This window comes from Vipera ursinii (genome assembly GCF_947247035.1).
Source record: "Vipera ursinii genome assembly, chromosome: 6".
NCBI lineage: Eukaryota > Metazoa > Chordata > Lepidosauria > Squamata > Viperidae > Vipera > Vipera ursinii.
Window position 1 is genome coordinate 8,347,715 of NC_139515.1, and position 26,199 is coordinate 8,373,913.

A 26,199-nucleotide genomic window follows, 5' to 3' on the forward strand; every position below is an offset into this window, starting at 1 on the left:
AGAACCAGCCAAAACATGACCCTCGTGGCCAAGCAGATCCGTTCTGCTTTCCGATGGAAGCTTAAGTGAGCATTTTTAAAAGAAAGAAATTGTTGTGTTTTCTTAGAACAGGGGTCTTCAAACTTGGCCCTTTTATGACTTGTGGACTTCAACTCCCAGAATTCCTCAGCCAGCATGCCTGGCTGAGGAATTCTGGGAGTTGAAGTCCACAAGTCATAAAAGGGCCAAGTTTGAAGACCCCTGTCTTAGAAGATAATGAGGCTGGACGTGAAGATGATTTTGGGGTAACAAGCCTCTTGGATGAGAATTGAAAAGTTTTCAAAGGGGGGCGGGAACCCAAGGAAGTCCAGTTGCCTTTTGGAAAAAGCATTTTTGGGTCCGTGGGGATAGTCTCTCCCAGAATTTAAGTCCCGTACAAACATCCTCAAACCTTCCCCTGCCCCTCCCCCATTTTGGGAGAGGGGGAGATTGGGGAATTGGGGATGCAGGAAGCCGTTGTTCCCGGGCGTATAAATAGCAACAAATTTGTTCAAGCTGAGCTCCATCCCTACCAACTCCATGGGCACTTCCTGGCAATTTTCCTGCTAATACCAGGCAATAGCAATAGCACTCTTAAGACTTATATACTGCTTCACGATGCTTTTACTGACCTCTCTAAGCGGCTTACAGAGTCGGCATCTTGCCCCCGACACTCTGGGATCCTCGTTTTGCCGACCTCGGAAGGATGGAAGGCTGAGTCAACCTTGAGCCAATCAGGATCGAACTGCTGGCAATGGGCAGAGTTTCCCTGCAAGGCTGCATTCTAACCACTGCGCCACCCCCAGATCTAGTCTTGGCACCATCTCCTTCCGAGATGGTTTCAGAGCTGGGAGCATCGCGCCTTAAGAACTAACCAGCATCGATCCAATCCCATGGCCAACGCATGCTGCTGCCGCTCGCTCGTAGCAACAAATACATACTTCCTCTCCTTTGCCATTTCAGGCAGCTTTAGAATTCCTTTTTGCAAAATTATTTCCCCTATACGTGGACAATGAACTTAAAGCAGACATGTCAAACACAAGGCCCGGGGGCCGGATCCGGCCCGCCAAGTGGTTTCATGCGGCCCACGAAGCCATCCTGGAAACAGTGAGGGAAAGGCCCTCACTGCCTTGGCCCTGGCCCAGAGACCCTTCTTCTGCCAGAGACCCTCAGATCTGTCCCACTCCTGCCCAGGACCCCATAGGCACCCTTGATGCGAATGATGTAGAGCTGGCCATGCCCACCCACTAGGCCATATGCACTCTAGCCACGCCCACCCAGTAGGCCACGCCCACCCTGGCCATACCCACCCGCCCCCCTGAGGGCAACCGCAATGCTGATGTGGCCCTCAATGAAATTGAGTTTGACACCCCTGTCTTAAAGGATGCAAATATATAGCAGAATCCAAAATGCCCTGTTCGTTCTACTCCAGGCAAACCCTCAACCCGGTCTTCCCAATCTTATTCCAGCACTTCAACCGATCCAGCTTGTGGCACTTTTTATTTTGTTTTGTCATAAAAAAATAAAACATGAAGCAGGAAAAAAAATCCATATATCCAGCACTAACAACGAAAAAGAAAAAAAATTGGTGTACAAAAAAAAAGAGAGAGAAAGTGATCCAAGTATCAAATAAACATTAAACATATAGAAACCAGTCTGGAAAGAAAAAGAGAAAAGGATAAATTCTCTTCCCTTTTACATGGCGGGTCTACAAATAGTTATAAGCTTTCTCATCCCTGTTTAACAAAAATACTGTATTAAAACAAAATATTCCAGGTGAGGGGATTCCTCGCTAACAATCAAATTTAATTGCTGCACTTTAAGTTAGTAAAATTGCACCCTGTGCTTCAGTTAGCTTCCAAAATATTTGCACCTTTATTTTTTTCAGACTTCAGTGTCACAGAAATAAGTTCTCCAGAAGCAATAGGTGGGAAAGTACGTTATAAATTAAGAAACGCAGAGCAAATACTAATTTGTCGGTTCTTGAGGAGCGGGATATTAAAAGCTACCTTTAATGAACCGGCTGACCTAATAATCTAATTATTATTGCCTGTAACCATAATATCTATTTTAAAAATCCCAGAAGATTGACAACAACAAAAAAGGATCAAGAGTGCTATAATAAACTATCAGGACAATATTTGAGGTTCGTATTAAGTCAGCATCCAGGTTTCATGGACCACTATACAAAATGAGCAGCTGATCAGCAGGAAAACAATAGAGAAGAAAAATGGAGGTGGCGTGTTTTAGATCGGAACCCAGAACCGGAGCACATCCCAACAGGAAAGGATCAAAAACCAGCCTTCGACCAATCTGATTTGTTTTAAACAGACGTGAATTTGGAAGTGAAGGGGAAGCGACTCCATCTTCGTGCACGTTTACAAATCTTCACTCCTTTGGGCGTTCTTACCCGTAGCTTTGGGTTTAGGAACAAAAATAATCTCTCCAAGTCTATTTGTTCACCGGCATCACGTAATCCTCTGCCATTGACATGTGTTTCTGCACACCACTTCTCTGAACGTGACTCCCTAGAAGATTTTCTTAGAGACAAGTTTCCTTTAAAAACTATACAAAAAAAAAGAAGATATATACAATTTTACAGAAGCTTAAGCCAATGTGACAGCTTGGGTAGAACGTAAGTCAGTCTTGTTCAAGTGGCCCAAATTGAACAACGCTGATCTCAGCAGTTTCTTCCAGGCTTCAGAGGCAAATTTCTCACAAAGATTGTCCCACGTCCATCTTGCCTGGGTCCCCCAAGAGCAAAAAACAGGTTCTGGCGTGGTCACAATGCATTGTACTCCACACATTTGGATGGGTCAGTGGGGAAGTGCTTCTGGCAAATGGTCATGAGCCTCTTCAAACCCTGCGGAGATGGGTGCAAACAAGGAAGGGGGGGTGTCATAATCCTGGGGGGGGGGCCAAGACGTTCACATGGCTTCTGTGTGGAAATGCTGAGATAGGAATGAAGTTTCTGAAGGACACATCCCCAATTCTGTTCCTCTTACCTGGATGTATTTCCTCTGAGTCTCGTCGTTCAAAACATGGGCCACGTGCTTGGAGAAGATCTTCTCTCGACCGGTACGGGCATGAATGCCAACCATAGTGACGCCAATTGGCCAGGGAGCATTGCCAATAGCCATCTGGAGATAGGCGTCGTTGGCCTGCAGAAACAGCCCAGTCAGTATCAAGAAAGACACTGAAGGTTTTTAAGAAGAGACCGGGTAATCATTTGTCCGAAATGAGATAGGGTTTCCTGCTTGAGCTTTCCTGCTTGGACTAGAAGACCTCGAAAGTCCCGTCCAGCTCTGTTATTCTGTTGTTCTGCTATTCTTTTTTCCTTCCTTCTTTCCTCCCTCCCTCCCTCCATCACTGGAGGTTTTTAAGAAGAGACTGGACAGCCATTTGCCAAGCAGGGTTTCCTGCTTGAGCCGAGGGCTGGACTTGAAGACCTCCAAGATCCCTTCCTTTCCTTCCTTCCTTCCTTCCCTCCTTCCTTCCTTCCTCCCTCCCTCCTTTCTCCATCACTGGAGGCAATTAGAAGATATTTGATAGCCATTTGTCTGAAATGGCATAGGGTTTCCTGCTTCAGCAGGGGGTTGGACTAGAAGACCTCCAAGGTCCCTCCCAACTCTGTTATTCTGTTCTTTTTTCCTTCCTTCCTTCCTTCCTTCCTTCCTTCCTTCCTTCCTTCCTTCCTCCCTCCCTCCCTCCATCACTGGAGGTTTTTAAGAAGAGACTGGACAACCATTTGCCAAGCATAGGTTCCTGCTTGAGCAGAGGGCTGGACTAGAAGACCTCCAGGGTCCCTTCCAGCTCTGTTATTCTGTCAAGCAACAGCAATTTTGAAATTCTACTCTTCATAAACAGATGGGACAATCCTAAACTCTGAAGATCTTTTTCCCCCACCCTTCCAAACTTACATTTTCTAAGTAAGCAAACAATATAAGTAGTGTTTATATTGCTTAATTTATATTGTTTAAATACTGTAAATTTTAGTTTAATGTAATTAATCAGTGGAACGAGTTGCCTTCTGAAGTTGTGGGTGCTCCGACACTGGAGGCCTTTAAGAAGAGACTGGACAGCCATAGGGTCTCCTGCTTCAGCAGGGGTTGGACTAGAAGACCTCCAAGGTCCCTTCCAGCTCTTGTTATTCTGTCAAACAACAGCAATTTTGAAATTCTACTCTTCATAAACATTTGGACAATTCCAGACTCTGAAGACTTCTCTGCCCCTGTGCTAAACTTATATTTCCCAAGTAAGCAAACAGTACAAATAATACTTATATTGTTTAATTTATACTGTTTAAATAAATATTTGTTTAATGTAATTAAAACGGCCTGCCTCCTGAACTTGTGGTTGGTTTGACACCGGGGGGCTTTTAAGAAGAAGTCGTACAATCATTTGTCTGAAATGGTATAGGGCAGTGATGGCGAACCTTTTACAGGCCGAGTGCCCAAACTACAATCCAAAACTCACTTATGTATCATCGGGTGCCAGGTGGGTGTGGCCAGTTGGGTGGGCGTGGCCCGTTGGGTGGGTGTGGCCCACTGGGTGGGTGTGGCTGCGGTGGTAACGCCAGACTGGGTGGGACTAAAAAGTTCAATTAATCAATTCCAACTTTGCGAGATCTTTTGCTTTTCCCATGAGAAGTTGAAATTGATTGATTGAACCTTTTTTTTTTTTTTGCACATGGCAGTGGAGGCCTAAAGCAAAAAGGTTTTATAAAACCCAGCTGAAGGCCTAGGACTGGGGCGACGGTGTGCGTGCCCACAGAGGGCTCTGCGTGCCACCTGTGCCATAGGTTCGCCAACACGGGTATAGGGTTTCCTGCCTGAGCAGGGGGGTTGGACTAGAAGACCTCTGAGGTCTGTTATTCTGTTAATATAAATATCGTTGTTCTGACAAGTAATAATAATAATAAAGTTGGAAGGGACCTTGGAGGTCATCTAGTCCAACCCCCTGCTCAGGCAGGAGAACCTATACCGTTTCAGACAAATGGCTCTCCAGTCTCTTCTTAAAGACTTCCAGTGTTGGAGCATTCATTGCTTCTGGAGGCAGGTTGTTCCACTGGTTAATTGTTCTAATTGTCAGGAAATTTCTCCTTAGTTCTAGGTTGCTTCTCTCCTTGACTAGTTTCCATCCGTTGCTTCTTCTCCTGCCTTCAGGGGCTCTGAAGATTTAAACTTTCGACGTCTTAATCCAAAGAAGCTCCGGATTTCAAACGTCATGAGACTTTTTAACAATTGGGCAGTACCTTCACGTATTCCCTCTGCAACATGAACTTGATGATATCTGTGATGGATTCCTTGATGTCTGCAGGAATATTCTAAAAAGATATGAAGATCAGACACGGGGGTGAGGCGAAGGAACATACGGCAGTAAGGCAGGTATTTCGAATTACCAGGGCAACGCTTTCCTCCAAACAAGGAAAAAGAAACCAAATTAAAGGTATGATTGATGGCAGTCGCAGCTAGGAATGTTTATTTTAAGCAGGGAAGAATAAGGATTAACGCTTACATTTGAGGGGGGGAAACCCCTCCTTGTATGTATTTCTCGACTTACAGCAGTTCACTTAGTGAGCAAAAGTTACCACAGCACATAAAAAAAAGTGGAATGTGACCCATTTTTCATAACTTATAAACCACTGCAGCCTCCTCGTGTTCACGTGATCAAAATTCAGACGCATGGCAACTGACTCACATTTATGACGGTCGCGGCATCCCGGGGTCACGTGATCAAAATTCAGACGCATGGCAACTGACTCACATTTATGACGGTCGCGGCGTCCCGGGGTCACGTGATCAAAATTCAGACGCATGGCAACTGACTCACATTTATGACGGTCGCGGCGTCCCGGGGTCACGTGATCAAAATTCAGACGCATGGCAACTGACTCACATTTATGACGGTCGCGGCGTCCCGGGGTCACGTGATCAAAATTCAGACGCATGGCAACTGACTCACATTTATGACGGTCGCGGCGTCCCGGGGTCACGTGATCAAAATTCAGACGCATGGCAACTGACTCACATTTATGACGGTCGCGGCGTCCCGGGGTCACGTGATCAAAATTCAGACGCATGGCAACTGACTCACATTTATGACGGTCGCGGCGTCCCGGGGTCACGTGATCAAAATTCAGACGCATGGCAACTGACTCACATTTATGACGGTCGCGGCGTCCCGGGGTCACGTGATCAAAATTCAGACGCATGGCAACTGACTCACATTTATGACGGTCGCGGCGTCCCGGGGTCACGTGATCAAAATTCAGACGCATGGCAACTGACTCACATTTATGACGGTCGCGGCGTCCCGGGGTCACGTGATCAAAATTCAGACGCATGGCAACTGACTCACATTTATGACGGTCGCGGCGTCCCGGGGTCACGTGATCAAAATTCAGACGCATGGCAACTGACTCACATTTATGACGATCGCGGCGTCCCGGGGTCACGTGATCAAAATTCAGACGCATGGCAACTGACTCACATTTATGACGGTCGCGGCGTCCCGGGGTCACGTGATCAAAATTCAGACGCATGGCAACTGACTCACATTTATGACGGTCGCGGCGTCCCGGGGTCACGTGATCAAAATTCAGACGCATGGCAACTGACTCACATTTATGACGGTCGCGGCGTCCCGGGGTCACGTGATCAAAATTCAGACGCATGGCAACTGACTCACATTTATGACGGTCGCGGCGTCCCGGGGTCACGTGATCAAAATTCAGACGCATGGCAACTGACTCACATTTATGACGGTCGCGGCGTCCCGGGGTCACGTGATCAAAATTCAGACGCATGGCAACTGACTCACATTTATGACGGTCGCGGCGTCCCGGGGTCACGTGATCAAAATTCAGACGCATGGCAACTGACTCACATTTATGACGGTCGCGGCGTCCCGGGGTCACGTGATCAAAATTCAGACGCATGGCAACTGACTCACATTTATGACGGTCGCGGCGTCCCGGGGTCACGTGATCAAAATTCAGACGCATGGCAACTGACTCACATTTATGACGGTCGCGGCGTCCCGGGGTCACGTGATCAAAATTCAGACGCATGGCAACTGACTCACATTTATGACGGTCGCGGCGTCCCGGGGTCACGTGATCAAAATTCAGACGATTGGCAACTGACTCACATTTATGACGGTCGCGGCGTCCCGGGGTCACGTGATCAAAATTCAGACGATTGGCAACTGACTCACATTTATGACGGTCGCGGCGTCCCGGGGTCACGTGATCAAAATTCAGACGATTGGCAACTGACTCACATTTATGACGGTCGCGGCGTCCCGGGGTCACGTGATCAAAATTCAGACGCATGGCAACTGACTCACATTTATGACGGTCGCGGCGTCCCGGGGTCACGTGATCAAAATTCAGACGCATGGCAACTGATTCACATTTATGACGGTTGCGGCGTCCCGGGGTCACGTGATCAAAATTCAGACGCATGGCAACTGACTCACATTTATGACGGTCGCGGCGTCCCGGGGTCACGTGATCAAAATTCAGACGCATGGCAACTGACTCACATTTATGACGGTCGCGGCGTCCCGGGGTCACGTGATCAAAATTCAGACGATTGGCAACTGACTCACATTTATGACGGTCGCGGCGTCCCGGGGTCACGTGATCAAAATTCAGACGCATGGCAACTGACTCACATTTATGACGGTCGCGGCGTCCCGGGGTCACGTGATCAAAATTCAGACGCATGGCAACTGACTCACATTTATGACGGTCGCGGCGTCCCGGGGTCACGTGATCAAAATTCAGACGCATGGCAACTGACTCACATTTATGACGGTCGCGGCGTCCCGGGGTCACGTGATCAAAATTCAGACGCATGGCAACTGACTCACATTTATGACGGTCGCGGCGTCCCGGGGTCACGTGATCAAAATTCAGACGCATGGCAACTGACTCACATTTATGACGGTCGCGGCGTCCCGGGGTCACGTGATCAAAATTCAGACGATTGGCAACTGACTCACATTTATGACGGTCGCGGCGTCCCGGGGTCACGTGATCAAAATTCAGACGATTGGCAACTGACTCACATTTATGACGGTCGCGGCGTCCCGGGGTCACGTGATCAAAATTCAGACGATTGGCAACTGACTCACATTTATGACGGTCGCGGCGTCCCGGGGTCACGTGATCAAAATTCAGACGCATGGCAACTGACTCACATTTATGACGGTCGCGGCGTCCCGGGGTCACGTGATCAAAATTCAGACGCATGGCAACTGACTCACATTTATGACGGTCGCGGCGTCCCGGGGTCACGTGATCAAAATTCAGACGATTGGCAACTGACTCACATTTATGACGGTCGCGGCGTCCCGGGGTCACGTGATCAAAATTCAGACGATTGGCAACTGACTCACATTTATGACGGTCGCGGCGTCCCGGGGTCACGTGATCAAAATTCAGACGATTGGCAACTGACTCACATTTATGACGGTCGCGGCGTCCCGGGGTCACGTGATCAAAATTCAGACGCATGGCAACTGACTCACATTTATGATGGTCGCGGCGTCCCGGGGTCACGTGATCAAAATTCAGACGCATGGCAACTGACTCACATTTATGATGGTCGCGGCGTCCCGGGGTCACGTGATCAAAATTCAGACGCATGGCAACTGACTCACATTTATGACGGTTGCGGCGTCCCGGGGTCACGTGATCAAAATTCAGATGCATGGCAACTGACTCACATTTATGATGGTCGCGGCGTCCCGGGGTCACGTGATCAAAATTCAGACGATTGGCAACTGACTCACATTTATGACGGTCGCGGCGTCCCGGGGTCACGTGATCAAAATTCAGACGATTGGCAACTGACTCACATTTATGACGGTCGCGGCATCCCGGGGTCACGTGATCAAAATTCAGACGCATGGCAACTGACTCACATTTATGACGGTCGCGGCGTCCCGGGGTCACGTGATCAAAATTCAGACGCATGGCAACTGACTCACATTTATGACGGTCGCGGCGTCCCGGGGTCACGTGATCAAAATTCAGACGATTGGCAACTGACTCACATTTATGACGGTCGCGGCGTCCCGGGGTCACGTGATCAAAATTCAGACGATTGGCAACTGACTCACATTTATGACGGTCGCGGCGTCCCGGGGTCACGTGATCAAAATTCAGACGATTGGCAACTGACTCACATTTATGACGGTCGCGGCGTCCCGGGCTCATGTTGATTCCCTTTTTTTACGACCTTCTGAGAAGCAAAGTCAACGGAGGGGAAGCCAGATTCGCCTAACAACCGTGTTGCTAACTTAACAACTGTGGGGATTCACTGAAGAATCGCGGCTAGGAAGGTTGCAAAATGGGGCAAAACTCCCCTGACAAGTATTTCACTGAGCCCCAGAAATTTGGGGCTCAATGGCGGTCGTTAAGTCGAGGACCGCCTGCTCCGACAAAATTCAAGGGTGGCGACTGAGGAAAAAAAACAACAGGCCAATTGGAGGTGCCGTATCCACCCGGCGGGACACAAAACACTCCGGGAACCAGGGCTTTTTTTCCTCATAGAACGCTCAGAACGCCGTTCCGGCACCTTTTTTGGATGGAACCTTGTAGGGTAGGCAAGGAGGGTTGTATGACATGTGTGAGTTCCGGCACCTTTTTCTTTTACAAAAAAAGCACTGCCGGGAACCATTTTATTTCGTGAGCCCGCATGAGATATGTGTGTGTGTGTGTGTCTGTGTGTGTGTGTGTCTGTGTGTCTGTGTCTGTGTATCCAGCTGTCTGATTGAGAGCCCTACTATATTACAAAGGGGGGGGAATATTGTCGATGTGATGCAGTTAGAAAAGAAGGCCAAAGGTGCTGAAACACAATTTGAACCCTGGTTTTTTTTTTGTTGTTTTTTTTAAAAAAAGCCACCCAGATTTTTGCATTCTTTTCTCAGGAGGAATTTGAATTTGCAGCTTTAAGACAGCTCCCGGGGGGCTCAGCGCTGAAGTTCAAACTTTGAAATAAAAAAGTCAAAATAAAAATTGGAGCTTTCTCGCCCAACCCTTTGGATTTCAAAAAAATAAAATAAAAATGCAGCGGTGGGGAAAAAAGAAAAGAAGGCCAAAGGAAGCGGGGTGGGGGGGTGGGGGGGTGGGGGGGGTGGGGGGTGGGGGGGGAGAAACCTTGCAGGCCTGTTTACCCTTTTGCGGAGTTTTCTGAAGAGAGGTCTAAGGTAGGACTCCGTCTGCTTCTGGGTGGCGCTGTTCAGCTTTCCCTGGACGCCCCGTTTCACATAATCTTCTCTCCCGTTCAGCTCCTTCGCCCAAACTCCAAGAAGAAACTGGAGACAGGTGCAAAAACCTGGTTAAGCCACTTTTCAACATTAAGTCTCGGTAGACTTAATCTGCAGGCCGACAGCGCCTCTAGAGGTGTGGATTTCAACTCCCATCGTCCTCAGCAGCCTGCAAGCTAACTGGATAGTCCTGAGAGTTTGAAGTCTAGCCTTCTGAAAAGCACCTGGGCTGGGGAACGATCAGCTAGGACGGTACATTAGAACTCACATCCCTACAGTTAAGAGGGATGAGATATGTAAGTGGTATAACACCTTTTTACAATATATGAAATGTAAAAATATTGGGACGGTGTTATGTGAACCTTTGGACATTTAAAGGTCATTAATTTTGAGAAAACTATGATTGATTTTAAAAAAGCGGTTTGAACACAGCGGGGAAATTAAGCTTAAGTAAGAACCTTGACAACGGGACGCATGACGACTTAATAAGATGACTTTTATAAATACAACTGAAATATAAGCTGATTTTAAAAAGATGTATGCTGATGTTATTGTTAGTTGTACAAACACTAGAAAAATGTATGTATTGAACCTTGTATGTATTGAAAGTATTAAGAATTATATTAAGTTTATTTTTTTTTATTTTTTATTTTAATTCCATTTATATCCCGCCCTTCTCCGAAGACTCAGGGCAGCTTACAAGCTTAGCAGTAGCCTTCATTCTATGTATATGCCTGCCTATTAGGGCTTTCATACACCCCCCAAGCGGCATTATTACAAAGTCAGCTTAATTGCCCCCAACAATCTGGGTCCTCATTTTACCTACCTCGGAAGGATGGAAGGCTGAGTCAACCTTGAGCCTGGTGGGACTCGAACCTGCACTAATTGCAGGCAGCTGGTGTTACTTAAGAAGGCATTAGCCCACTGCTCCACCAAGGCACTTGGTGGAGCAGTGGGCTAATGCAGACAAAAGGAGAAGAGTATTGGAAGAAAAGAAGATCAAGGAAATATATCATTGACTAACATATTAATTATAGAAATTATTATTGTTTTTAGATATATGAACCCGGACATCACACTGTTTGCTAACCACTAAGGATTGTGATTGTAAAAAGTTAATAAAATATAATTTTTAAAAAAGAGCCCATATGTTTTGAGAATACAGGTAGCCCTTGACTTACAACCATTCGTTTAGTGACTGATCGAAGTTACGACGGCACTGAAAAAAGCAGCTTATGACCGTTTATCACATTTATGATCGTGGCACCATCCCCAGGGTCACCTGATTAAAATTCGGATGCTTGGAAATTGACTCGTATTTATAACAGTCCCCATGTCCCAGAGTCACGGAATCCCCTTTTTCTGACCTTCAGATAAGCAAAGTCAATGGGGAAGCCAGATTCACTTAACAACCGTGTTATTAACTTAACAACTGTGGCAAGGCAGGTTGTGAAAAGGGGCAAAACTCATTTAACAAATGTCTCGCATAGCGACCAAAACGTTTGGTTCAATTGTGGACGCTAAGTCGAGGACTACCTGTACCTGTTTGGCCTGTACATTTTTAACAAAGCCGGCTAGGAAAATTCCTCATATCAGCAGAGGCTATAAAATGTAATTGATGTCCAAACTAAATTCCAGGAAAAACGTTTGCATACCACATTTCATTGTGAAGACCCCCTCAAAATGATTCGTAATAGTTATACAAAACAGTAGTATAAAGAAGGAGAGTCCATGGTATGGGGAAAAGTTAGAAGGGTTTCCAGAGTAAAAAAACAGACCTCTTTCAGAAACCTCCCAACACAAACAGCAGAACTTTCTGGAAGTCAGAGGAACCTGAAGTTTGAAAGAACTGAAGATAGTGCTTTAAGTAGCCCCGTGATTTGACTACTTTCCTTAAACTCCTACCAGCAAGTAGGAATGTTCATCCCACTTGAAATACCTAGGCCAGGGGTAGGCAACCTTGGCTTTTATGACTCGTGGACTTCAACTCCCAGAATTCCTGAGCCAGCATGGCTCAGCTTGGAAACCTCTCCATTTCTCCTCAGCATGGCTGGCTCAGGAATTCTGGGAGTTGAAGTCCACAAGTCATAAAGTGGCCTAGGCCTAGGTCAGCGGTAGGTAACCTTGGCTCTTTTATGACTCGTGGCCTTCAATTCCCAGAATTCCTGAGCCAGCACAGCTCAGCTTGGAAACCTCTCCCTTTCCCCTCAGCGTGGCTGGCTCGGGAGTTCTGGGAGTTGAAGTCTACGAGTCACAAAAGGGCCAAGGTTGCCTACCCCTGGCCTAGTCCAAACTATAATGTCAAGTTCTTAACCCTAAAAATCACAGAGATATAAAATCAAGACTCTCGCAGCTGATCAGCAAGTTTGCCATTTTGAGGGATGTCTTGTATGGCTTTTTACCTTCAAGAATTTAGTGATGATGTCCATATCTTTATGGTCGTCGCCTTGACCTAAGGACTCTCCCAACGCCTGAGACAGAAAGAGAGAAAACAAATTCAGATTTATTTCCAACAGCAGACCACGATGCAAATGTACAAAACTCAAGAACATGATATTTTAGGGATGAGAGTCAATGCAAACAAGGATGCTCTGGGTCTGGAGAAAACACGCTTCAGCTCTGGCATTACTTAAAAAAGGTGGAACTTTTTTCCCCCAAATTTTATACAGGACAGTATGAGAACACCGAAGATGATTAGAGGATTGGAGGCTAAACCATGATGAATGGCTGCAGAAACTGGGTATCTCTAGTCCAGGGCTAGGCAACCTTGGCTCTTTTATGACTCATGGACTTCAACTCCCAGAATTCCTGAGCCAGCCATGCTGAGGGGAAAGGGAGAGGTTTCCAAGCTGAGCCATGCTGGCTCAGGAATTTTGGGAGTTGCAGTCCACGAGTCATAAAGGAGCCAAGGTTGCCTACCCCTGGCCTAGGCTTAAGCCGCTTTATGACTTGTGGACTTCAACTCCCAGAATTCCTGAGCCAGCCATGCTGAGGGAAAAGAGAGAGGTTTCCAAGCTGAGCCATGCTGGTTCAGGAATTCTGGGAGTTGAAGTCCACGAGTCATAAAAGAGCCAAGGTTGCCTACCCCTGCTCTAGTCTAATGAAGAGAAAGGGTGACATGATAGCTGTGATATTCTTGGCTGTCACAGGGAAGAAGAGGACAACCTATTTTTCAAAGCCCCCAAGGGCAAGAGAAGTAACAGTTGGAAGATCATTAGAGAGAGATTCAACCTAGAATTAAAGAGAAATTTCCGAACAGTGAGAACAAATAAGCAGCGGAATGGCTTGCCTCCAGAAATTGTGGGTGCTGGAGGTTTTTAAGAAAAGATTGGACAGCCAGAATGGTATAGGGCAGGGGTAGGCAACCTTGGCTCTTTTATGACTTGTGGACTTCAACTCCCAGAATTCCTGAGTCAGCATGGCTGGTTCTGGAATTCTGGGTATTGAAGTCCACAAGTCATAAAAGAGCCAAGGTTCCCTACACCTGGTATAGGGTCTCCTGCCTGGGCAGGGGGTTGAATTAGAAGACCTCCAAGGTCCCTTCCAGCTCTGATATTTTGCATTCTATTCCACAAACCCGAGAATTCTTTTGGGATATATTGACGACCATTTCCTCACAAAAGTAGCAAAGCTTTCCCAGAGGTGAGCCGTGAATAAAAGCTTCCTCTATCTTGAAATCTTCAAAAAGTTCAAGACTCTGTTGAAATGAAGAGTGCATTAAATTCTTGACATGCTTTGCTGATGAAGAGATAACTGGAAGAGGACAGTTGCCCCTTTGGACTGAATCCCAACCAAACAAGGCACACCTTGCCAAAGCAACAGCAACAGAAATTCCTACAAAGGCATAGTTTGCCTTGTTCTCTTTTGCTTGGTCCAACTTATCCATGCGAATAGGCATTATCCCCGGCCAAAATGTCACCCGGTACCTCTAATTCTTCAATGGTCGTGTTTTCTTCGTGGACTTTGAGGTCATTCTGTGCGTCATCCTCGCCTTGTTCCTGCCCACCTACGATCTCGTTCAGATATTGCTGATCAATCTTATCCAAAGCAGCCTTCAGGTCATTTCTCAACCCCTACAAAAAAAAAGGGGGGAACTATTTAAGGAACACGTCAAATGAATTGGAAGAGCTACACAAAATTCAGACTAGTCCAGGGGTAGGCAACCTTGGCTCTTTTATGCCTCGTGGACTTCAACTCCCAGAATTTCTGAGCCAGCTTGGCTCAGCATAGAAACCTCTCCCTTTCCCTTCAGCATGGCTGGCTCAGGAATTCTGGGAGTTGAAGTCCACGAGGCATAAAAGAGCCAAGGTTGCCAACCCCTGGACTAGATCGTCAAGCTGATACTGTTTGGTTGTACAGAGGCAGTCCTCAACTTACAACAGTTTGTTTAGTGACCGTGCGAAATTACAACGGCGTTGAAAAAAGTGACTTATGACCGTTTTTCACACTTATGACCGTTGCGGCATCCCCAGGGTTACGTGATCAATATTCTGGCGCTTGGCAACTGACTCATATTTATGACGGTCACAGCGTCCCGAGGTCACACGATCCCCTTTTGCGACCTTCTGACAAGCAAATCGGGAAGGCCCGATTCACTTAACAACCAGGTCACTAACTTATCAACTGCCGTGATTCACTCAGCGACTGTGGCCAGGCAGGTCGTAAAACAGAGCAACAGAAATTTTGGGCTCAGCTGTGGTCGTAGGTTGAGGACAGGTCTTTACCTTCAGCCCAAATCCTGGAGCTACCCAAGATCGGTGGCAGGATGGCGTAAAATACACAATTTATAGGATCTGTCACCTCACAATCTGCATAACTGCGGTGCTCCTGTATCTAAAGTCCCTCACGTAAATCTGACAGAAACACAAACTGGCCCCCAGGTTTTCACGCCTAAACCTTTGTGGTGTCAAACCAGAAGCCACAACTTAACACGTTCATTCCGTTTTTAAAATCTCCACCTAAACTGTAAAGCCAATACGCAGAAGCAAGGGACGAAAAGCTTCCATTAAGCTTTTCTTTCAAATAATCCACATACTCATGACGACTCCGTTCAAATTCCAAATAAACAAGTCCCAGCTGAATCTCTATGAACTTGGTTCTTAAAGACTTTGTGCCAACCAGTTCACGAGCAAGAGAAAAGGCGTGCTGTGTTCCACCAGGGAAGCAAAAATATATGACAAATAAAATCAAGTCTTGTGGTAATATGCTGACAGATCCTTTATTTATTTATTTATTTATTTATTTATTTATTTATTTATTTATTTATTTATTTAATACTATTTCTATAATTTATTTAATACTATTTCTTTAAAGCCCTGGAGAGAAGAAACAAGCAGTCGTCTATAGGGCTCCTGTATAAATTATTTCAGCATTTAATCTACCTTACCTTGTTCACTTCCGGGGCCAGAATTTCTATTTTTCGCAATCGCTGAAAGGCATCATAATCTGTTTCGCCGAACAGCCTGACGGGCTCCCCTCTTTCTCTCAGTCTCCTAATGACCTGAAAAGAGTCAGCAAAATGCTCTGATATATCAACTGGGAAACGCTGATCTGTAAGTTTGTGGAAGGAAGGGACTCCATTTAGCGCTCTATACTAAGGGACATGAAAGGCATTGAAGAAACATCACAATTGGGGGATTTAACTCAGGAGAGGTTTCATCTCAAACATGGATGGATGATATAGATAGATGATTGACAGATAGATGAGAGAGAGAGAGAGAGAGAGAGAGAGAGAGAGATGGATGACAGAATAGAATAGAAGAGGCAGATAGATAGAGATAGATACATAGATAGATGATAGATAGATAAAGAAAGAAAGAAAAAGAAAGAAAGAAAGAAAGAAAGAAAGAAAGAAAGAAAGAAAGAGGAAGGAAGGAAGGAAGGAAGGAAAGAAGGAAGGAAGGAAGGAAGGAAGGAAGGAAGGAAGGTTAGTAGATAGATGTAGATTGATAGACACAGAGACAGAGAGATAGATAGACAGACAGACAGACAGACAGACAGATAGATAGATAGATAGATAAAGAAAAAAGAGAAAGAAGGAAGATGGGTAGGTAAGTAGATAGATGTAGATTGATAGACACAGAGAGAGATAATAGATAGATAGATAGATAGATAGATAGATAGATAGATAGATAGATAGATAGATAGATAGATAAAGAAAGAAGAAAGAAAGAAAGAAAGAAAGAAAGAAAGAAAGAAAGAAAGAAAGAAAGAAAGAAAGAAAGAAAGATGGGTAGGTAAGTAGATAGATGTAGATTGATAGACAAAGACAGACAGAGAGATAGAGATGACATAGAGATAGATGTAGATAGATAGATAGATGATAGATAGATAGATATAGAGATATAGAGATGTAGAGAAATGTAGATAGATAGATATGATATAGAGATAGATGACAGACAGACAGATATAGAGAGAGAGAAAGAAAGAAAGAGAGAGAGAGAGAGCCACATGCTTAATGTGGAATTTGTCACCTCTGGCGCATCCATGCAATCTTAATAAGATAAAATTGGGGCGTTTCCAGCCTACTGCTTCATCTGCCTGCTGACCTAGGAAGCGTTGTCCCAATGACACAAGATTAGCAACTTGGGGTGCTCTCAAAACTCTCCATCCCCTCTGAGAGTACAGGATGGCCAGGACAACAGTCCCCAGGGTGATGAGTGACCCATACCAACTACGACGTGACGGTGGCCAAAATCTGAGCAGGTAAAAAAATCCTTTGGCTTTACCTCTTGTCTAGAAAGAGTCATGGGCAACTTCTCCTCTGCCAACTCCAGCTCCAGCACCGGATTGGAAGACGCCGGGTTTTCGTCCTGTCCTCCCTCATCATTGACCTAAATAGTGTTGAGGAGTACAATATCACCCACAGCTTTAAATAGGAACACAGAACATGGATATCCCACATCTACCAATGAGCAGCCGGCAGAGAAGCAGAACTTCCTCTAGAACGCCCAATAAAATTACTGAGTTAGGACTTCTTTTGTTTTTAGGATTGCATCACTGTTCCAGGCTGAGTCAGGTAGTACAAATGACGCAAAAACTCCATCCAGTTAGAACAGGAGTCTTCAAACTTGGCCCTTTGGTGACTCGTGGACTTCAACTCCCAGGATTCCTCAGCCAGCGAATTCTGGGAGTTGAAGTCCACAAGTCATCAAAGGGCCAAGTTTGAAGACCCCTGAGTTAGAAGGTAAACACTTCTGGACCAGCTTCACGAAGAACGTGGAATACCAAAAAATAAAAATAAAAGTAAATATTTTTGTAAAGGGAACCGGTTAAGATTTGAGAGCCGATGCTTTCACAGTTAAGTAACCAGGAACTTTCAAAATGTACATGATTTACACCTGTCACGTTAGAGAACATAAGGAGATCCACCTCTGTCACATAATTCAGGAAGCACTCTCGATTCTTGCTTTGCACCAACAAAGCTGGCTAGTCCAAACATAACCACAATCTACAGCTTAATTAAAGGAGAAAGGGAGGAAAAGAACGCAAGCAGAGGAGGAGAAAGAGATTGCCTATCAACTGGGTCCATTCCTGTTGCTTTTTTAAAAAAAAAATCAAAATACAGGCAGTCCTCAACTTACAACCATGACTGAGCCCAAAATTGCTAAGGAACTTTTGCCCCATTTTACGACCTTTCTTGCCACAGTTGTTAAGTGAATCACTGCGGTTGTTAAGTGAATCTGGCTTTCCTCATTGACTTTGCTTGTCAGACATTTGCAAAAGGGGATCATGTGACGACACCACCACCCCGGGATGCTGCAACCGTCATAAATATGAGTTGGTTGCCAAGCGTCCGAATTTTGACCACGGGACCAGGGAGACGCTGCAATGGTCTTAAATGGGTCAAACAGTCGTAAGTCACTTTTCTCAGTACTGTTGTAACTTCAAATGGTCACTAAAGGAATGGTTGTAAGTCGAGAACTCTCTGGATGCAAGTAACACAACACAAAAAACCCTTCTCAACTCTAAACCATTGGAGAAAATATTTAGCGTGTTTATACCGGGGGGGGGGGTCCTTCAAACTTGGCCCTTTTATGACTTGTGACTTCAACTCCCAGAATTCCTCAGCCAGGCCCGCTGGCTGAGGAAGTCCACAAGTCATAAAAGGGCCAAGTTTGAAGACCCCTGGTTTATACAGTTAGGCTAACACAAGCTGGTACAACAGCAGCCATCATTTCCGTCCAACGGAGTGAATCCAAGGCCATTTCAAAACTTCCAAAAGGCAAAGAGATCTTCAGGGTACAAAATAATGTCCTATGTTGTGTAAGTATGTCACAAACATAACACATTCACCTCTGAAACAGGAAGAAGGTTATGAAAACGGTTATGAAAACGGCCCAAGATGGGGGGGGGGGGAGTTGCAAATCCTTCCATCAGCTGGACTTCGCTGCAAGCAATGGGTGTTCACAAAAACACAAAAAGCATGGTTTTCAAATTTTGTAAGCCAACCAGACATTTATAAGCTAAGCCGGTGTAAGCAGAGCAAAAAGCATCTATGATGGTATAATATGGTCAGGTATTTGTGCGCTAGGTAACAAAGGTGTACGCGTGAAGCACTCTGCATCGTTCAGATGAGCTGGAACATCTCAAAAAAATATGTTTCATTAGAACATTTCCTTAGGACACTGGTTTTGTCTACACTGTTAGCCTAGCTGGCCTAACTTTTTTCCAAACTGAACTCCAAGGGATCTTCAAACTTGGCCCTTTTATGTCTTGTGCACTTCAACTCCTAGAATTCCTCGGCCAGCGTGCCTGGCTGAGGAATTCTGGGAGTTGAAGTCCACAAGTCATAAAAGGTCCAAGTTTGAAGGTGATCAGTTATCTGACCACTAAAACCAGATCTTTCCTATTAGCTATTTCTCTGTTCCTAAATATAACAAATAGCATCCTTCTCTGATCATCTTCCCTCAGAAGAAAAATATTCCTTGCTGGGTAACCTTTTTGTCGACGATGGTTTCTTAGCTGAGGAAATCCTTTAAAATGTTGCGACATCGATCTTAGCTCATTCTGGATCTTCTCCTTCCTCTTGCTACTTTTACAAGTTACTGGTTTTGGATTAACTGCTCTCCAGCCTGCTCAGATCACTTTTAGGTACCATCTCAAAGCTTACTGGGCAGACTGATGTTTAAAATATATCTGGCTAGTTCTCATTTGCATGGAAATCGTTTGTGACTATGCATGTCATATTTCAGCCAGTAATATCTTCTTTTCCCCTAGGAATTTCCAGCCATCGGATCCCATCCAACTTGAATCCGATTCCACCTTTCTACCTGCATTTTTGAAATCAATTTTATTTTATTCATTTATTTGTTTGCTGTTGATTTTGTTTCGTAACCACCCATTTCCTCAAGAGTTGCCCTCTCATCACTCGGGGCAGTGTACAATTTCATCAGTAAAAGTAAGTGTGAAAACCAGACTATTTTAAGACTGAAGCTTCCTAAAATCCGAAATACGTAACAGATTCGGTTGCCGCTTGACTCAAGGGTGAAATCTGTGCCACAGGTTTGGTCAGGATAACTGGAGACTGAATTCTCTCCACGTTCCTTCTTCTACTTCCTGAGAAATGAACCTGTCGGTTTCTTTCCCTTCCATAATGCAAATTGCTAAACTAAGCCAGCCAAAATCGCTTTTGCTCAGATTAAGGTAAGAAAAGGAGGGGGAAAAACCTCTCTTAGATTATCTATTTGTTTTGAAGTATCCTGCATTATTACTACCGTATTTACCCCTAGCTGATCAAATACAAGCTATTATAGTCCCAAAGGCGCTTCTTCCAAAAGGCTGCCTTTGAAAACGTTTCGCTTTTCATCCAATCATTGAACTGAAGAAGCTTCTTGGATGAGGAACAAAATGTTTTTGAAGGGGGAGAAAAAAAAATCAAGAAAATCCAGTTGCCTTTTGGGAAAAGCACCTTTGGGACAACCGTGACCTGGAGGACTGAGAATCTCCACAAACACAAGAATAATAGACACAAGCTATTCTTCCATTCCCTCTGTAAAACTGTTTCTTTCGAGCCAAGGAAATACCGATCGACACGAGGCTGGGTTTGACAGGCAAAATAAATCAAGCCAGCAATTTTAACAGCTTGTGATCTTGGCTCAGGAGCAGGACTGCTTAAATCAGGTCCACTCTGCATGCCTGGTGGGCACAACACAAAGGAAGTAAGAGCAGCTTCATTCTCAAGCAGCTTCATGCCCTGGATACAGGAAGCCAAAGTAAAAATAAAAACTCAAAATAGCTGCATATCCATGCATGGCTCTTCCTGTATTGCAAACTTAGCTTGGGAACTCGTACCTCTCTCGGTGGCGTCTCACTTACTGGCTAAAGTGCAGGTGACAGAATGAGAGAAATAACTGGGATTAATATATTTTAATACAGGACCAAAGAGAATCTGCATAACTAGACGGCGACACTGACTTGAATAGGAAGCCAATACCTTGTAACCGCATCTTTGGAAATATGCCTCTTCGTCCTTTTTTGCTAGTTCGCTGCGCTTGAAATATTTCTTATTTCCCTGAAAGAGAGAAATCACATCGTGTTAAGCAAAATCTTGCATTTTTTTCCTTCGATTTTTTTTTCCAGCAACGCATGTTTTAAACACAGAGTGATCAATAACCCCTTCCCACCTACGCAATGCATGTAAAGTGAGCTGTAACATTTTAGATGTTCACATGCAACCATTCTATCCCAAAATAAGAATAAGAAATAAGAAATACTCTATTAGGAACCGTTTTGTTGAACCAAAAGTAATTTTATAGGTGTTGCAGTATAAAATGTGGTGAAGGCTAGGTTGCAATCTGCTTCTGGGAGAAACATGTGAGAGTTTTTTTAAACAGGGATGGCACATTTTCAAACAATACCCATTCCTGTGGGGTCCTTGATGCTCTCTGAGCTTGGTTGTTTTCTTGCAGACATTTCATGACCCAATTAGGTAACATCATCAGTGCTAGAGGGGGAGGTTTGCTCTTACTAGTTTGATAATGAAACGTCTGCAGGAAAACTATCAAAATCAGAGAGCACCAAAGACGGCATGTTAACCCTAAGCTACAAATATCCAATCTCCCCGTACAAATTTCTGACCTACACCCAGCAATCCCTTATCAAAACAGGCTGGATTTACCAATAAAAGAGAATATTTGATTAAATAAGATAACCTTTATTGTCATTTTTTTTACTGTGGGCACAAAAGCACACATCAAAAATGAAATTTAGTTACCCGCTCTCAGTCACATACATGACGCACACCTAAACATACTATATACAACCTATGTATAGACCCACCCCCCTACATATACATAACAAATAAATATTAAATACTGTCCATCTTGAATACATAACGGAAAAAGGAAGCTTGAGAGTATAAACGAGGAGTCCTTGGTGTTCTCTGAGCTTGGTAGTTTTCTTGCAGATGTTTCATGACCCAACTAGGGAATATCATCAGTGCTAGGAGAGGAGTATGCTCAAAGATTTGAACTGTGGGGTCCTTGGTGTTCTCTGAGCTTGTTTTCTTGCACACCTTTCATTACCTGACTAGGTAACATCTTCAATTTTAGAAGAGTGTGGAGTGTGCAGACAGGAGGACTGTGGGGTTTTTAATGCTCTCTGAGCTTGCTTGTTTTCCTGCAGACGTTTCATGACCCAACTAGATAACATCATCAGTACTGATCAATAGTACTAAGTAAAATCATCAGTGCTTGAAGGGAATGAGGTTTGCAGGGGGGAGGAGGGGGAGGAAGAGGATATTATTATCATTATTATTATTATTATTATTATTTATTTATTATTATTATTCTCCTCTTCTTGGTACTCTCTGAGCTTGCTTGTTTTCCTGCAGACGTTTCATGAACCAACTAGATAACATCATCAGTACTGATCAATAGTACTAAGTAAAATCATCAGTGCTTGAAGGGAATGAGGTTTGCAGGGGGGAGGAAGAGGATATTATTATTATTATTATTATTATTATTATTATTATTATTATTATTATTATTATTTATTATTTATTATTATTATTATTCTCCTCTTCTTGGTACTCTCTGAGCTTGCTTGTTTTCCTGCAGACGTTTCATGAACCAACTAGATAACATCATCAGTACTGATCAATAGTACTAAGTAAAATCATCAGTGCTTGAAGGGAATGAGGTTTGCAGGGGGGAGGAAGAGGATATTATTATTATTATGATGATGATGATGATGATGATGATGATGATGATGATGATGATGCTCTTCTTGGTACTCTCTGAGCTTGGTTGTTTTCTTGCAGACGTTTCATGACCCAACTAGGTAACATCACCAATGCCAGGAGACAGTGGGGTTTGTGGAATGGAGGAGGAGGAGAAAAGGAGGAGGAGGAGGAAGAGGAGTGTGGTGTCCTTGGTGCTCTCTGAGCTTGGTTATTCCATTGCAGACGTCTCATGACCCAACTAGGAAACACCATCAGATTGCTGGATTTGGACCTTCTGCTAGGCCAGAACCAGTTGGGCTAGCTTGTGGCTTCATTTGTTCTTTGAGGGCTTCTTGAATGAGATTCTGGTTTTTTTCTTTCTTCAGATAAACAATGCTGGGCTTCGATGGTTAGCTGGCCTAGACTCTGGTATCTGAAGGTAGATCTTTTTAACACTCGTATCTTACGGTGTTTTCTCAATCAAGGCAAAAGATTAATATACTTTGTATATTTTTTTTATTTTTATTACATTTATATCCCGCCCTTCTCCGAAGACTCAGGGCGGCTTACAAGCTTAGCAGTAGCCTTCATTCTATGTATATGCCTGCTTGTTAGGGCTTTCACACACACCCCCAAGCGGCATTATTACAAAGTCAGCTTATTGCCCCCAACAATCTGGGTCCTCATTTTACCTACCTCGGAAGTTTGGAAGGCTGAGTCAACCTTGAGCCTGGTGGGACTCGAACCTGCACTAATTGCAGGCAGCTGGTGTTACTTAAGGAGGCATTAGCCCACTGCTCCACCAGGGCTCATATTAGCACTGGTTGCTGCCCAATGTGCTACATAGCATGGGAGGATCTGACGGTAACAAAATAATTAGCATTGTTTGCTACGCCATACGTTAAATAACCCCCTAAACATTGGTTTATTTCCTCTACAAGCCACATTTTTTCTGACTCCAGCCTCTTCCGTCCAGGGTTGTCTCCCTCAAAACAGCCCTGCGAGGCAGGCCAGGTTGGGACAGGCCGGTTCCCCCGGGCTCCATGCACCCTAAAAGGGAAGCAGGGAGGGGGAACAAGCGGTACCCCCACTTTGATACGCATTCTCGCTCTAAACAATCCGAATTTCCTCTTCCAAGGGCCTCTTAAGGCGATCTTCCCATAACAACAGCCCTGTAAGGTAGGCCGGGCTGGGAGAGGACGGCTCCCCCGGGTTCCATGCAGCCCGAAAGGGAAGCCAGAAGGGTGACAATCGGGTTCTTTCCCCTTCTAATGCCATCTCTCGCTCTAAATAATCCAAATTTCCTCTTGCCAGGGCTCCCGAAGGCGATCTCCCAACAACAGCCCTGCGAGGTAGGCCATCGCTGGCCTGCTCCTTTGCCCTCACCGCCAGCAGCTCCTTCTCCTCCAAAAGCTTCCGCTTCCGCTCGATCTCCGCCTTGAGAACGTCCATCTCGCCTCCCCTGCGGGGAAATAAACAGCCCACCGGCCGTTTCCGGCTCGACCGGAAGTCCCGAGCCAAACGATGGACGTCACTTCCGCCCAGGAGCGCCGGAACGCGCCGCGGAGGACCTAGAGTTTAAAACTGTAGAGGGGCCTCCGGGCTACACGAGGAGTGACTTCCGAGTTCCTTTGGAGAAAGAATTGCGCCCGCACCCTTTGTTTGCCGGAGGGGAGCAAGTGGCACAGTTAAGATCCACAGCCTGGGCTGAGAGATGCGCCGCCTTTGGATCGCAACTGGACATTTTAAATACTTAATATTTTTTTAAAAAAAATTGCTATGGGTTATCCTCAAAGGATAAGAAGCAAAGGAAATATCAATCAATCAGAATTAGATTAGATAACCTTGTCATTTTTTTTTCCTGTGGGCACAATGGCACCCACTAAAAATGAAATTTAGTTGTTTCCTCTCAAAGTGTGCATATACTTAACACACAGTTAAAACATACAATATACAACATATGTATAGACCAGGGGTAGGCAATCTTGGCTCTTTTATGACTCATGGACTTCAACTCCCAGAATTCCCGAGCCAGCCACGCTGAGGGGAAAGGGAGAAGTTTCCAAGCTGAGCCGTGCTGGCTCAGGAATTCTGGGAGTTGAAGTCCACGAGTCATAAAACAGCCAAGGTTGCCTACCCCTGGCCTAGGCCTAGGCCGCTTTATGACTTGTGGACTTCAACTCCCAGAATTCCTGAGCCAGCCACGCTGAGGGGAAAGGGAGAGGTTTCCAAGCTGAGCCGTGCTGGCTCAGGAATTCTGGGAGTTGAAGTCCATGTGTCATAAAAGAGCCGAGGTTGCCTACCCCTGGTATAGACCTACACCCTTACATATAAGTAACACATAAATAGAGCTGGAAGGGACCTCGGAGGTCATCTAGTCCAACCCCCTACTCAAGCAGGAGACCCTACACAGGTAGTCCTGGCCTTACAACAGTTCATTTAGTGACCGTTCAAAATTATTATGTAGAAGCACTGAAAAAAAGAGACTTAGGACTGTTTTTCACACTTACGACCGACTATAGCAGCATCCCCATGGTCACGTCATTACAATTCAGACATTTGGCAACTGACTCATACTTATGACGGTTGCAGCGTCCCGGGTCACGTGATGCTTTTTGTGCAACCTTTTGACAAGCAAAGTCCATGGGGAAGCCAGATTCACTTAACAACCGTGTTGCTAGCTTAACCACTGCTGTGATTCACTTAACAACTGTGGCAAGAAAGGTTGGGAAATGGGGCAAAACTCACGTAACTGTCTCGCTTAGCAACAGGGCCCAATTGTGGTCGTAAGTCGAGGACTACCTGTATTATCCTTGGGTTGCAAAGGACTTGAGCATGTTTTAGGTCACATTCAAATATTATCACCATCTCATTTTTGCTACCCTTAAAGAAATGCAACTATGCAGACACAAGATTTCATTGCACTCTCGCAAATGCATTTGAGCAGAAGGTGACGTGGGCTGCAGAAATATTGCACATTTCTGAATTTGTTTTTAAAATCCCAAAACTGTTGACCCCCATCTAGAAACCAAACAGTCAAGCCAAAGATCTCCAACCCATCCACACACCCACACACCCCTTTAAGGTGTTAGCCTCACTTAAGGATCAGGCCAGGTCAGTAATTCTGCATTTGCTTATTTTAAAATTTGTTTATCTCCCGGAAATCAATCTCAAATCAACCTCAAGTCTTCAACTTGCTTTGTCCTGCTGCAAAAATTTGGATGACCCCCCAGGTGGTAGCAGGGTGCTCACCATCGCTCTGCTGCCATCTGGTGCTCACCTGAATTTCTGCAGTCAGCTTCTGCTGTCTTCATAGTTGAGTCCGTGAAATTTTCTTAGCAATATTTGGAACAATATCACTCTGCAGTTCATTTGCAAAAATAGTCAGAAGGGAATTACGATGAGATGCATCTTTCTTATACTTGTTATACACCTTCCTTCCTCTTCTGTGGCTGAGAGCAAAGGACTGGGCCCAAATAACCTAGCTGTCTTTCATGTCTAAGTAGCATCCTAACTCAGATCTCCCCGCTGCTGACCTTTAACACACACCATCCTGAATCACACTTCCCTGTCCTTATTGTGCATAAATACTTTGATTGCAGAATACACTTTGCACATGCCCAGAGTTCCACCCTACCATCTTCAATTACAGTTCAGTTCCCACCAACCGGTGACTACCTAATCTGCAGTGCCAGTTTTAATGAGGCAGTGTTTTTCTACCTTGGCAATTCTGGGAA

The 26,199-nt window shown here is 45.0% G+C and overlaps 1 protein-coding gene across 2 annotated transcripts; it reads right to left on the minus strand.

The window, feature by feature from the left end:
- Positions 1-1,499: 1,499 nt before the first annotated feature.
- Positions 1,500-23,976, minus strand: PRPF18 (pre-mRNA processing factor 18). Of its 2 annotated transcripts, XM_083366342.1 has the most exons (11): positions 23,849-23,976; positions 20,735-20,812; positions 20,593-20,619; positions 17,028-17,132; positions 15,686-15,799; positions 14,226-14,372; positions 12,702-12,770; positions 10,207-10,347; positions 5,273-5,344; positions 3,024-3,179; positions 1,500-2,881 (listed from the first exon to the last, which is right to left on the minus strand). In XM_083366342.1, the coding sequence occupies exons 1-11, from the start codon at positions 23,912-23,914 to the stop codon at positions 2,801-2,803; spliced, it is 1,056 nt and encodes a 351-aa protein (XP_083222468.1). In that variant the 5' UTR covers positions 23,915-23,976; the 3' UTR covers positions 1,500-2,800. The 2 variants fall into 2 exon arrangements, with proteins under 2 accessions (XP_083222468.1, XP_083222467.1); XM_083366341.1 differs by lacking the exon at positions 20,593-20,619.
- Positions 23,977-26,199: the final 2,223 nt, after the last annotated feature.